The following is a 13,513-nucleotide window of genomic DNA, read 5'->3' as shown; positions in this document are numbered from 1 at the left end:
ACTTTATTTCGCTCAGTCGTTTGAACCTGAAACGAACTTTAGATTGATTTTCGTTAAACAGTATTACCGGGTGAAGACATTATAGCGCTTACACTCGGATAAGTTACAATGGCATTCTCGTCGAGACTTGAGTCAAGGTGCGCGACTTGTAGGTAGCCAGCTGTTCTTTTGATAAGGAACGAATAGCCCAATTATTCTTATCATCTCGCCACGCCCACATGGAACTCGGAGATCCGCTTGTGTAAACCCGTCAGCTCCTCTCGTGCACCTTGGTGAGGCTCCTTATCTCGGCTATAGCTTTATTTGATGACGGCCTTGTGCGTGAAACCGCTTATCGGGATTTTTATGACGCTGTGTGAATTGCACGCATACCATGGCACGTGCATGCGCAATGGCTGTCGACAAAATCTTTCTTTTCTCTTTTTGGAGGGGGAGGGGGGCGGGGGGTCTGCTACCTGCAGCTCTCAATGGAAGCTTGGCCGCAAAATATAGTTATTTATAACTTGATCAATGCTTTTAGATGGATATGTCGACTGCTGTGGCACGTTATCTGTGATCGAATTTATAGTACCGCGAAAATTCTCGTGAACCACGTATATGGAGGGGTAGCCAAAATTTAGACTGACGGCAGTCTAATGACGCTTTGCTGCGTCATTAGACTGCCGTCAGCTGTTCCAAGGTCTTCTGGAGACCTTGAGGAGGACGGAGTAAAATGATTTAGTAGAAAGCGCGGTTGAAAGGCGTAGAGGAAACTACCGCATACTCGCATAGTCGTCGGTAGGATATTCTCGTGTGTGTGTGTGGGAAGGGGGGATGCAAACTTGTTGAATCGTGGTTGGAAGAGGGGGAGAGTGCTGGCGTAGCCTGGTTGTGGGCAAGTGCTCATGTGGCTTGAGCGGGGCAAGTGCCCCTTTTGCACGATACTCGCGTGCTAGAGCAACGTAGGTGTTTGTCAGTTCGCGCGTTCATCGCTTCTGCCGCATAGCAAACGTTTCCCGCTAGATTCCCAGGTGTCGCCACCGGACGCTGCGCCGCGCGCCTCCGTTTTTGATCCTTCTTTTTATTCTTCGGCTGTGTTTCTTCCCCCTTTGCGGTCTGTTTGTTTTTCTATTTTGGCGCGGACTCTCGAAAACTCGCCCTGTCGCTGTGCAACGGAACGGGAACTGTGTTTTTGCTCGCGCCCACCGCCGTCACTTCCACGCAGTGCTGCTGTTTTTCTTCTTCCTTTTCTTTCTCTCTTCGTGGTACTGGTTGGCTGGGCCGTGCGTTCTTTCCTTCCCGTTTTCGTTTCGCACTATCTCGCTCGCCCGCGACTGCTCGTACTGGGTCTGACGCAGGCTAACACCGTCAACCCGCCGTTTGGAAGGTGATTTGGCGAGCGCGCGCGCTAACGCTTTGACGACAGCGCACCTGGCTGGTAGCAGCGAAACGGCCCAAATCATCGGATGAGCAACCGGTGTTGAAAGAGCGGCGTGTGTGTGTGTGTGCAGTGTGTAGCTGTGGAGAACGGATCCTTCGCTGGCTCGTCCGACCTGGCTCGCATCGCGTCGACCCAACGGAACGACGGGCTGCAACAAGCGTTTCACCGCTCGCCCGACTGCCTGCTCACCCCAGCCGTTCTTTGTGCACGCGTGAGTCAGAGGGGCTCCAGCCTGCCAGAGGAACGTCTGTGTTTGTTGCGTGCACGGAGCAGACTTGAGCGACTGCTCCTCCGCGTGTACAGCTTTCCTTTCTCGCTCCCTCGTCTGTGAACACCTGTGTTGATCTTCGCATCTGCGTTGATGCTAGCGTCGATAGCAGAATACCTCTACTCGTATGGAGGAGGCAGCGGCAGCCAGTGTAATGCGTCGGAACCGCACAACTGTCGCCGTGGTACGTATCAGCACTCTGTCGAATGCGTAATAATGATTCGGTGCTGCGATCGTCGCTTCGTAGGTCCGGACGAGCGGTCCAGGGTTGACCGACGGGCGTCTCAAGTTCGTGTGACGTCGCGCGCGCTGTTGCCAACATCCTTGCACGCGCGATTTCCGTGCGTGCGTGCGGAGGGTCGTCATCGCGTCGTTTCGGTGCGCTTGCACCCGCAAGTTCATGCACCCTCCCCTCCCCCTACTAATCGATGACTGGGAAGTTGCGAAGGATGTGACGCTAGTGGATGTCGAGAGAACTACCGAGATTTAGTCGAAAAAGGCATCTGCCCGGGGGCTTTCCTGTAGTTTGGTGCCCAGGCAACGACGACGATCTGTAAGTTGTTTCTCCCGTCTGTGTGAGGAGAATTTTCCTCGTTTTACCCTCGTCCGCGCTATAAACAGCAGCACCAAGTCGCTGCGCGAATCGAGGTAAAAGTGCGCGGCCCGCCCAGCTTTGACCACTTGTTTGATTTTCGCGTGCGCGCGTTGTGATGTTTCGTTTTTGCTGTTTTTTTTTTTTTTTCGCTTTGCATACCGCGCTCTATCGTGTTTACGTATACGATCCTACTGCTCATCCACTTCCAGTTTTCACTGAACGCTAATTACGATTTCCCCTCATTGTTTGTATATCGTAGTGACACTTATCTCGCGTGCGGTGTGGTTTGCGAAGCTGGCCTCGTGTTTTCGCAGCTGAGTTATCCTTACGTGTGGCGCGGAATGTCTAGCTGCGAGGCGCGTGGCATGTCCGTATCGTATTCTATCTCCTTTCCGGGGCTGCGCGCTTCGCGCATTTTGCAATCCGGCGCGCATAACCCTTTCGAAATATCCACGTACTTCCTGACGGCTGTCGCGATTTTTTTTCCTTCCGTCTTCGAACCTCCCGCATCTGGAACACTTCGACCGGCCAGCGTATGCCAGCATTTCTACGGGCTGCAATATGTTTCGCCTCGCACGGTGGCCTCTGAATGGGGTTTACGGCGTTCGCGGCAGAGAAAAGAACTTACACAGATCGGCGAATAATTCTCTTCGGTACACGGATGCAGCACAAAAGGGTTTCCGAAGGACGCATGCGTGGTTGTCGCGTGTTGTACTCATCCTCGATCACTGACTGGTTCGGCGCACTCATTCTGTGTCGTTCAGCAAGGACACCCTCGTATGACACTTTCATTTCGAACTATATCGTTTTTGCTTCTGTGATCATTTTTCATGTGCTAAAACTAAAAATATATATCTGACGTGGAGATAGATTTCATGCCACATATACTAGAAGACCCCCTTTCCTCTTTTTTTTTTGTTCTCTTATCAATGGAGCTGCTGTCTCGTCGAATATGTTTTCTCTCACATTAATCGCTTGTGCGTGCATACCCAACATCACTCTTTCTCCTAGCGTAGGTTCGGCAATTGATTCGCCCAGAGCTATGGCTTGACTATTGTCTTTGACTCGTACTCTATCTATAACGTGCATCGCGAAATGAAAATACCGGGCCTTTGTTTACGCTTTGAAGCGAGTTCGTTTTCTTTGGATTACAGCTGTGGGTCAATATAATGCGGAAGAAGCCACGTAAGCACAGCGTAATGCTATTGTTCCGTGCGAGTAAACCGACTTCGTTCTATGATTGAAAATCGTTTTGTTAAAAGGATACTTTGTGCGGTACCGATGAGGATATTACCATAATTATTGGGGGATTGGGGTAGATTATGGACGTCTATCGTGTCCGAAGGGCCCCCAGCCTACTATACCACGCACCAGAATTTGGTCGACCTTGACTGGCTGCGGTTGGTTGCCCAACCGCGACACAACACGATGCTTTTTTGTTGTTGTTTATTCCTAGAAGCAGCTTGGAATAAGAATAGGTGATTAAAATACGCCGGCATATTTTGCGTCGAACCTTTCGTGATATTTGCTTTTTTCATAAAGGGACCATTGCGGTGTTGCTATTAGCTGTACGGCTTTTTATCGGAGTTGTGAATGTGCCCCTGTTGGGCAGATGTGGCAGGGAACGTTATGGAAAACGGTGCGTTTCATTATATTTGCATATCTTTCGTCATACCGTGTTATTCAGGAAGGGAAGTTCATTGGATCAGTGTGTAACTATTAAATGATGCAGTATATGCTGGCATAGGTCGGCAAAAAAAAGTGTAGCCCACCCAGAAGCACGCAGGAAATATATTTAGCCTTTAGGGCTCACTCGACCAATATTTTCCTCAACCAGAGGTTTTGGGACACGAGACACCTTCGGTCTCGAACTCATGGAAATATTACTCACCCGGACTTACCCGCACTCGCGACTCAATATGAGTCTGTGTGAGTTTACTCATGATTGAGTTTGCCGAGCTATCTTATGCTGGCTCTTCACATTAATTGCCACTGATAAGAATATAGCAGTGTTGTCGTTTTCACATTTGTGCATCACCCTGCAATCAGTGGGCTATCTGTTGACTTATATTTCTTGCTTGTTATAAGTTATTGAATAGACTGCACAGTTGACCAGTCATTGTATGTGTTGCTGCAGGATAAACTGTCGTTTGGTAGTCACATTACGGGAATTCTGAAGGTTAACAAGTCTAAATCTTTGCCGATTCGTTCGCATGTCCCTAATGTTTTGTTCAAAGAAACTTCCCCCATTTCTGTAAGCGATTGCGTGGAACGCAATGCCTCCTTGTGAGTCATTGTGGGAGGTCTCACTATATTCAACATTTTAAGGTGTTCGATGTCGTTCAAAGCAACACCTCACTGCTAGAACACTTGCATGAATCGGTACATTTGTGTGCGAGTCTTTCCATCTTAATTTTGAAATGGCTCCAATTTTCGCGACTGCAGAGGCTTCTCCGAGCAGTGACAATCAAGTTCCAGCGGAAGTAGCAACCACGAAGGGAGACACCATGCCAGAGGAACTAAGCTCATCATTGTCCAAGGAAAAGGACCGAGGATTCTGGGGCAGGTAAGCTACATCATTGACATTCTCATCTATCTATTGGTGATTATGTGTACTGTTTCCGTTTTATTTCGTATGTATTTTCTTAATACTATGCTGTCTTTATGTATATGCCCTTCGCTTGTATTTGTTTGCGTTATCAGTTGTCATCGGCTTTGTAAAAGTTGGTAGAATCTCGTTAGAACGCTTCGCTGTAGCCTTTTGGTCATTCGTGAGGTACCGTAATATTACTGCGTGAAGATTGCCGACTTAATATTGGACTCTCCAGCACTACTGGGGAATGCGCAGGACATTTTCTCGGGTGCTGCAATAACCATGCAACCTCGACGGCGGTAAACCAGTCTGCTATGTTCGTGGCTATGTTCGTTGTATCTACTGAAAATCCGTCGCACCGCCCTATGATCAACGCTACGCCGTGTTGACGAGACGCGTCGCTTCGGGTCGTGCTTGACCAGGTTTCGCTTTCGGTTCTCCGTCGCCCGTCCACCACTAGGGGTCTCCGTAGTCGCACTCCGCGGCTCTGCCTGCTGTCGTCATCATGCGAGTCGCGAAACCCCGTTTCGAAACCCGAACATGTGCGCCACCGATTTTGCGGAGGATGGCAAACCCACGCGTCATCTGGGGGCGTTAAAAGAAAACACTCCTCATTGCCACTGCAGCTGCTGGCCGCGCGTATTTGCGCGGCTTCCCGCCGCTTGAATTGGGAGACGTACTTTCAAGTAAGGTCTTCAAATGAGGGGGGGGGGGGGATTATTTGTTCTATAGACACAGTTTAGCTGGTGAAACTTGAGCAGCAAGCTTAAAAACAGCACTCAATTCATCCATATCACGCACAGGCACAGACAGTATTGCCGTTTATTAGTTTGTTTTCTCGCCTATAGAAGGCGCCACAATCGGCAAACCACTTTCTGCGACTATAGACGTTAAAACATGGGGAAGTTCCGCAACTTGATCATTGGTGCGCTATGCGGTTTTTGTTTTCTTTTTCATTGGGAAGTGGGTGGTTGTGTGCTGGCTGGATTTCGCATCAGCTGTGCGAGCATCGATTGGCCGCCTCGGCGCCTGCCCGTCTATACGTGATTACGGGCGCTCGCGCTTCTCTCCCGGGACTCCCAACGTTGCGCGGTTGTTGCTGCGCGTGGTGTCGCCGGAGAGAGCGGGAACGCGACGCGCTGGAACCCGCCGCTCGAGCCCACCGTGGACGTTTTTCCGAGTGATTTTGTACCGTCGACACCTTTCCTCGAGGAAGCGAGAGAACAAAAACAGAAGTGAAGGCCAAAACGCTCGCTTCTCCCTACGCGGCCACCGAATCGACCCTCTCGGCGACACCGGTAGCAAACATCGGACACGAAGGTGGGACCACGCCCGAATTTAAGTTTGTCTCCCTGCCGGCGTGGTTTGTAGTAATATCGCCCGGTCAGGCAGGCGTCAAGGGTGAGGAGAAGGAAACCCCAACGTCGTTTTCTGCCGCGCCACTCGGAGGAAAAAACGAAACTGCCGCCGCCGACGACTTCTCTCTGGAATGTGATGCGCCCGGTCTCTTCCGCCTGCGCGCACACTGTGCGTCCCAGTGCCGGCAACGTGAGATGCTGCTAAGCGCGGTGTGAATTTCGCAGTTCTCCCGGTGTGCCAGAACGTAGAGGTGGACTTGGACCCCGAGTTAACAGCTACCGAGCACGCGGGAGCCTGCTGTTTCGCCGCCCTCGTTTCAACGACTGGCGCCGCTCCGCTTCGTTTTCGCTCCCGCTCCGCTGAGCAGCTAGTCAATCGCAGCCGCTCCGCGCGGCAGGGGCGGCCTCCTTTTCGGTAAAGTCCTTCGACAACTGGCGAAACTAAACAACGCTCTGCTCACCACTGCAAGACGACGTGACAGTGCGAAGACGGTAGCTTCTACTGTTGTATACCTCGTCGCCAGTTCGTTCATCGGCGAACAGTGCTCGAGCATGTGACAGGCTCGGCGGTTATTGACGTGCGTACAAGCCAGCGCAGTTGGGGGTTTCCGTCTGCATGCCGCTTTCAACGGTGATACACGAGGAACCGTGAAGCTTTCGCGACTCTGAGAAGAAGAAAGAAATAAAGAAGAAAGTGTATTGCGTATATTTTGTACGACGACTTCTTCGAGTGCTCGATCGTTCGTCTTGCTTCTTCGCTTTTTGGCTTGTGTGTATGGTGTGAAGAGGTAGCTCTGTACCATACCCGGTCGCCGCCGAGCTTCGTAGAGACCAACTAGACGCGAAACGAGAAAGAAGAGACGTCGCTGCGTGTTGTACTGCGGCGTCAGGAGCATCGCTGGATGACATGGCCCGACAGCACAGGTGGTCATCTTGCCGTTTTTTCCCCTCCCTTACTGTCGTTTTGTGTGTGTGTGTGTTGTCGATTAGCGGTACAGCTGTACGTACTTTGGCTCGTTGTAGGGCTGTCTTTCCTTCATTGTTTTGTTGTCGGGTGTTTTAGGTTCGAATAGCTCCACTGAGCGAGTACTGCGAGCCATATGTGTGGAATGGGTATACGGACTGAGCGTTAAATTGTGTAACTCCGAGTAAATTTCACTCTATTCTCATTTGATGCTCGGTAAAGATGAAGCGAAAAAAAAAAAAGGCGCGAAGAGGTTGAGACCTACAGAACGAGCGTCGGTTTCAACTTTTTTGTCCGGTGTATTGCGCTCTATTTTGCCAAGAGGCCCAAACTTCTACGCTTACTATCCTCTCTCTTTTATTTTGTTCTTTTTTTTGTTCGAATTCTGTGATTTATACTATCGTCGTCAAGTTAACGCAGTTGTAAGGCAGGAAGAAATGGCGAGGCATTCGTGTCTTTCGACGTAGCCAAAGCAGCCTCATCCTGTTGTGGCCTAACAGGAAACGGCGACAGCTCATTTAACTGCCTTCCTTCTTCGGATAACGGATCGTTTACCCCTGGACGGCCGCCTCGGATACACACATGCGCGCTTTCGATCTCGTTGTGTGTGTGTCTGTATATACCTTTAAAGATGTATCGATTGAGATCTGGCGCTGCTGATATACAGTGTGTTGTTTTCGCAACACCGCGCAGCGAGTATGGCCTCCTCCGCCTGGGAGGCACCGCTTTCTTTTTTTTCTTTTTTTTTTGGGGGGGGGGGGGTGAACGTCGATTTGTTTCTCATCGTCTTAAAGTTGAATTCTTTTTCTTTAATCGCCATCTACGTGGATTGCAGGTACCGCTCGGTATTAAAAGCTCCCGCCAACTTCAATCGAAAACTGATGAAGGGACGCGGGCTTGTCCCATTCAGTATAAGCCATCCTTGGGCCGGGCCCTTCCGAGGGAACGGAAGAGCACCGTAGAAGCTCTCGTACTGTACGCATATGTGTAAGGTTGATCACAAAGCAGCTGTCGAGTATGGTGTAGTTTTGTTTTTGCTCTTTTCTTGTCTCACTAATGCGACTGTAGCGGGCCTTAGTCGACCGTACCGTAAGGATCGGTATCTGCGGTTTTCTCTCTGTGTCGCCGCGGGCGGTACACGAAACTGTAGGCTTTCACACTGTATACCTTTTTCTGACGGCTGACCTTTTGTTTGTATCGGGAGTTTGACGATAATGTTCACCGTCAGTCTGTAATGTATCCCCACGTTGTGTAGGGTTAACGAGGTCGTTAAAAATTTATCAAAAAGCCCACTAGATCTTGCGCTGGAAGTGGTCAACGTCGCGCGCTGAGAAATATTTAAGTGTCGTGGCTTATTCGCAGAAGTAAGTTGCCCTTTCTTCAGTCAGCGCCAACGGCGTGAGGCTATTCTTTTTTTTTTTTTTACACGTTTTCCAGGGAAACGCTTCATCGCGACTAGAAGAGCTGGAGCCGTTTGCTACTATTTAAATAAGCGTCGCATTTTCTACCAATAAAGAAGGGATGTGGTTGCACGTGCGGTAAATCAGTGTCCTCAGGCACCGTGCGCGTGATCACGATGACCTGGGTTCGGCTCTCACCCGCAATTGAATTTGGATAAACTTTCGTATCCTCGCCATACTTCAGTTGCACCGTGCTTTCTTTTACTCGCCTGCTTTCTTCTACTTGCCTACTATCTTAATCGCGCTTGTTTGGAGCGGTCCAGCGCGCGTTCTTGCATGCTGGCGCCTCTCGCGCATTCTCAGCTGCTACCTCGCGTTTGCTACAAGCTTCCGTTCGTGGTTAGATTATAGCTCGAGAACCTATAGTGTGCGTGTGGTTGCGTTTGGTATCACCACAGCCTCGGTCGCTGCATATTTTTGCGCACGCGTGCACGCACGCACGCACACAACTGCGTCTTAAGCTGCCGACTGGCCGCTGTACGTGTGATTCAGACTGTACAGCGCCGTCGGTTACAATTAACGTAGTATTGGGAACCTGAATTCTACATTTAATGAGAATTTCACACTTGTAAAATTTCGGATGACAGTTTACCCGTGGAACGTAGCATTTGTGACAACGAACAGACAATGATGCCAAGGACATTATATGGAAATTCATCTGTAGTGATTATGAGATAAATGAAAAAAAAAAAACTTAAGTGAACGAAAAGATGGATTGCCACCGCCAGCAACTGTACCTGCGACCCTCGAGTAAAGCGTCCGATGCTCTCTCTACCAATTGAGCTAGGGCGACGGTCGTCCTCCCGTACACTTTATCCCGTACTCTATATCTGTGCACTTGAACCGCTTTCGGTTCGCGCCGGCGGCAGGTTGTCGTATCGCCCTCTATAATTTCTTCCCGTTTGTCGTAATTACTTCGAATAACCACCACTATACTTGTCTTGATTGTCCGTTAAACGTCGGTAGTGTTGCGTTTCTAACAAATAGAACGAGCCCTTCGAGTCTTCCCGTTTTCCTCACTGGTCGTGCTTTCCCGCTCTCTGTGACTGCGTGCGTGTTTTTTCGGTAGCTCCTCTTGCGGCGGAGTGTCTGGGACCCTCCCTCCTCGACTTTCGCTCCTGGCGGCCGTTGCTGGCGGCAACTCGTGAAGGTCATCGCGCGGCGACATTCGATTGAGCCGCGTATGAAAGAATCGCCCGTAGCGGTGCACGGCACGGAATGTGACCGTTAATCGGGGAATATCGCACTGGCTGCTCTAGTAGAGGCTTCCTTTTATATTTATTATCGTTACTATTGTGCGCCTACTTCGGAGCGGCGCAGCGGGGGCACGTGTACGTTGTTTCACCGTCGTCCTCTGGGGTCGGCAGGTGAAGCGCACTTGATGGTGGTGGTTCATCCGTGGGTGTCCCGTCTCTTCCTCCCCCCCCCCCCCCCAGCTTTTTTTTTCTTTCCTTAATAAATTCCTTCAGTGCTCATTTTTCGTGTTAGCTTGTACTTGTCCTCGCTAGTAGTGCACATATATGCGCGCGTTTAACCTTTCAATACCCGATGCATGCAATGCCGTGACATTTTTTTTTCCTAAATATGAAAATATTGCCGCAGAACCAGTTACAGGGTGTTTGCATTTTTTCCCAATACAGATTTTTATTAAAAATTTATGACTGTAAAGCTTCTGTCATTTTTGCACAATAACATGCACTACAACTTTCTGATAAACGTAATCACCATCAAGTCAATACTTACTAGGTTAATTAACAAGTTCTTGCTAATTAGTTGCAGCGGGGCAAAGTATTTGCACCTCAACATTGAGCTGGTATGCGAAAGTGACTGGAACCTTACAGTCATAGGATTTTTATTAAAAAATCTGCATTGCCTGAAAAAAATAAAGAAAACCATTCTATTTGCGGTTCTACTTTTTAAATACTGGAGTGGTAATGACAGCTGTAGACGGTTGAGCTAACCAGCTGCTATAGTTAGGTACTATTAAAAACTTCAATAAAGTTTACCTGCCTCAGCGGCTTCAGTGGCCTACTGGCTGCAGAGTGTGAGGCCGTGTTTTATATCCAACCGTGACACAGAAACTGCATTTCAGTGAAGGCGAAATGCAAACAATCTTGTGTTACTTTATGTTTACAAGCATGTATAAAAAAAATGAGAAATGGAAAGACAAATTTGGAGAAAAATTTGTGCGGGGGCTGACACTCTTTGTAAAGTTGTTTATGCCGCATGGCACAAGTGTCTTGCACATAAGCCGCATTTACGATGTCACAATAAACGGAGGAAGCAAACCAGAAAATTGAAGGGCAAATATTCAGAAAACAGCAGGGGGCCAAACCAAAGAAAACTATAGGTTAAGAAGAAGGTGAAGGAAACGGAGAGCGACATGTGGAGAATAGGCGTGATTAAAAAGTCTGCACTAGAGATCTATCGAACCTATAAGCAGGAAATTGCCAAGAAAAGAGTCTATGATAATGCTCGGTGTAGTTATCTAATGTTTGAGGTCAGAACCGGAGTATGGCAAACCACGACTTATCAGGCCAAATACGAAAGGGTAGACACGGTATGCAGTACATGTGGCGAGGAGGAGGAAACCTGATAATGTTCTGTAAAGAGCTTCACCCTATAGTTCAGAATGATGGCGCAGAGTTTTTCAAAGCAGTGGGGCTTAAGGACAGGGAGGGCAAAATAGACTTCAATTGATTGATATGGGGGTTTAATGTTCCAAAACCACCATATGATTATGAGAGACGCTGTAGTCGAGGGCTCCAGAAATTTCCACCACCTGGGGTTCTTGAATGTGTACTTAAATCTGAGCACACGGGCCTACAACATTTCTGCCTCCGTCGGAAATGCAGCCTTCGCAGCCGGTATTGATCCTGCGACCTGCGGGTCAGCAGCAAAGTACCTTAGCCACTAGACCACCCCGGCGGGGCAGACTTTAAGCGGGTAGAAATAACTAGAAGGAGTTTATCTGATTGGTGGCTACAATCAAGGCATGAGTGAAAATTAAATCCTTCACTGCAAATGCCTTTTCTTCACTATTGGAAAGGGGAAAAAGGTAATAAATCTAGTTTTTGTTCACTAAGTATTACAGCTAGGTGGCGTTAGCTGCCGCCCGATCTAAAGGGTACAGCCATATCAATCCATCCATCCATTTATCACTGCCCCGCCGTGGTGGTCTAGTGGCTAAGGTACTCGGCTGCTGACCCGCAGGTCGCGGGAACGAATCCCGGCTGCGGCGGCTGCATTTCCGATGGAGGCGGAAATTTTGTAGGCCCGTGTGCTCAGATTTCGGTGCATGGTAAAGAACCTCAGGTGGTCTAAATTTCCGGAGCCCTCCACTACGGCGTCTCTCATAATTATATGGTGGTTTTGGGACGTTAAACCCCACATATTATTATCCATTTATCATAATTACCACCACCATCATCATCATCATGGTTGTTAGAATGTAGTAGAACGGTAGCGCCGGCGGTGACACCTGACAGCAAGCCTGGGTGGCGGCACACGAGCAAGTGGCTCTCTTTGGCGGGTGGCGGTTGGCGCGAACGGCTGGCTCTTGCGGCGGTCCTCAGCGGACAGCACCGCGGGCCGTCTGCCATGGCCCCTAGTGGTTAGTCAAGCGTTGGCAAAGCCGCCTTGAGTGCGTTCTTGTGTTTGCTATGTTGTTGAGTGTTGTTTTAGCGTGTTGACCACAATCGATATATTGTAATTTGCCTGATGATATTGTCGTTCTAAAATCAGTTAATTAAATGTGTGTTGTTTAGTTCGTTCCGACTGCGTCTACTGTATCCGTTCACTCCAAGAGCATAGAACATCGGAGCCGAGACCCCCACAAATTTCATAGCCTTCATCAGTGGTTTCTCTCAAAGCCCCATAGCTGCTTATAGAGGTTAAAATCATTGAGTCACCCTCTCAGATAATACCAGTCTTGTGTGTGTATGTGTGAGTGTGATATGTGGGTGTATGCACACGTGTTTGTGTATGTGTGTGTGTATGTATACACACACATTATGTATATTATGTGCATGTTCATAGTATCCGAATCTACTTGCTATGGTGAAAAGGAGGAAAACAACTTATACCAGTTTTCTTGATGTGCTGCTCTCTTTGAGTTGCAGGGTTAATCTCACCCACGCAATAAGCCATTTGTACTTCTATTTTTCATGCACTTGAGTTCATAAGTAGAAAGCAGGCAAATCTGTAGTGTCACTGAGTTGTGCTTGATGCTCACCTAATGTGGCATTGTATGGTTTGAGGGAAGCTGTATTATTGCCGTGGATTTTTACAGTTGTTGCTTGTATGTTTAGAAAACTTGCCTCTTGAAATTCAGGCCCCTATCTCAGTATATTTTTTTCCTCAACACTGGCATCTTATTTTATTTGATTTTGCATACTCAATTGATCGTAGCACAGCAAAGTTTTTCATTTTGAACGCATCTTTCGATGCTACATTCGTCCACTGTAGTAGCATTGATTGAAAAGTGTATGATGAGGTTTTTAATCAGTACCACAATGCCTACATCAAAAGCTTTTATTGCCTTCAACATTCGTCCTGCTGGCAACAGATGTCGTGTACCCAGCAGCGATGCTGACTGACATTAAGAGATGAGCTACAGTCAAAACAAGTAACACTTTGCTGTTCTCATTTATGTCTACATTTTCTGCCACCCCCTTTGTTATCTCTTTCTTGTTGAGCAGTTGACATTGATGCTATTGTCCTTGGGATAGACCCCTGTTACCTTTTAACATTGCACAGTGACATTCTGGCATTTGGCTATTTCCCATTGCAAGTATATTGATAATGATTTTTGCTGTGCTAAATGGCAAACAAACCTCGTACTCGTTCCTCGGAG

General features: G+C 48.5%; 1 protein-coding gene across 1 annotated transcript in view; it reads left to right on the top strand.

The window, feature by feature from the left end:
* The window catches only part of LOC119170299 (oxysterol-binding protein-related protein 1), a 96,735-nt gene that overhangs the window by 53,152 nt on the left and 30,070 nt on the right, over positions 1 to 13,513 (top strand). Inside the window, exon 14 of the mRNA XM_037421429.2 lies at positions 4,729 to 4,849. Coding sequence (XP_037277326.2) covers positions 4,729 to 4,849 — 121 coding nt within the window. The remainder of the gene's footprint in view (positions 1 to 4,728; positions 4,850 to 13,513) is intronic.

The sequence above is a fragment of the Rhipicephalus microplus genome, chromosome 2 (assembly GCF_043290135.1).
Source record: "Rhipicephalus microplus isolate Deutch F79 chromosome 2, USDA_Rmic, whole genome shotgun sequence".
NCBI classification, from domain to species: Eukaryota; Metazoa; Arthropoda; class Arachnida; order Ixodida; family Ixodidae; genus Rhipicephalus; species Rhipicephalus microplus.
The sequence above is the reverse complement of the archived record's forward strand: the minus strand, read 5'-3'. Positions and strand labels throughout refer to the sequence as shown.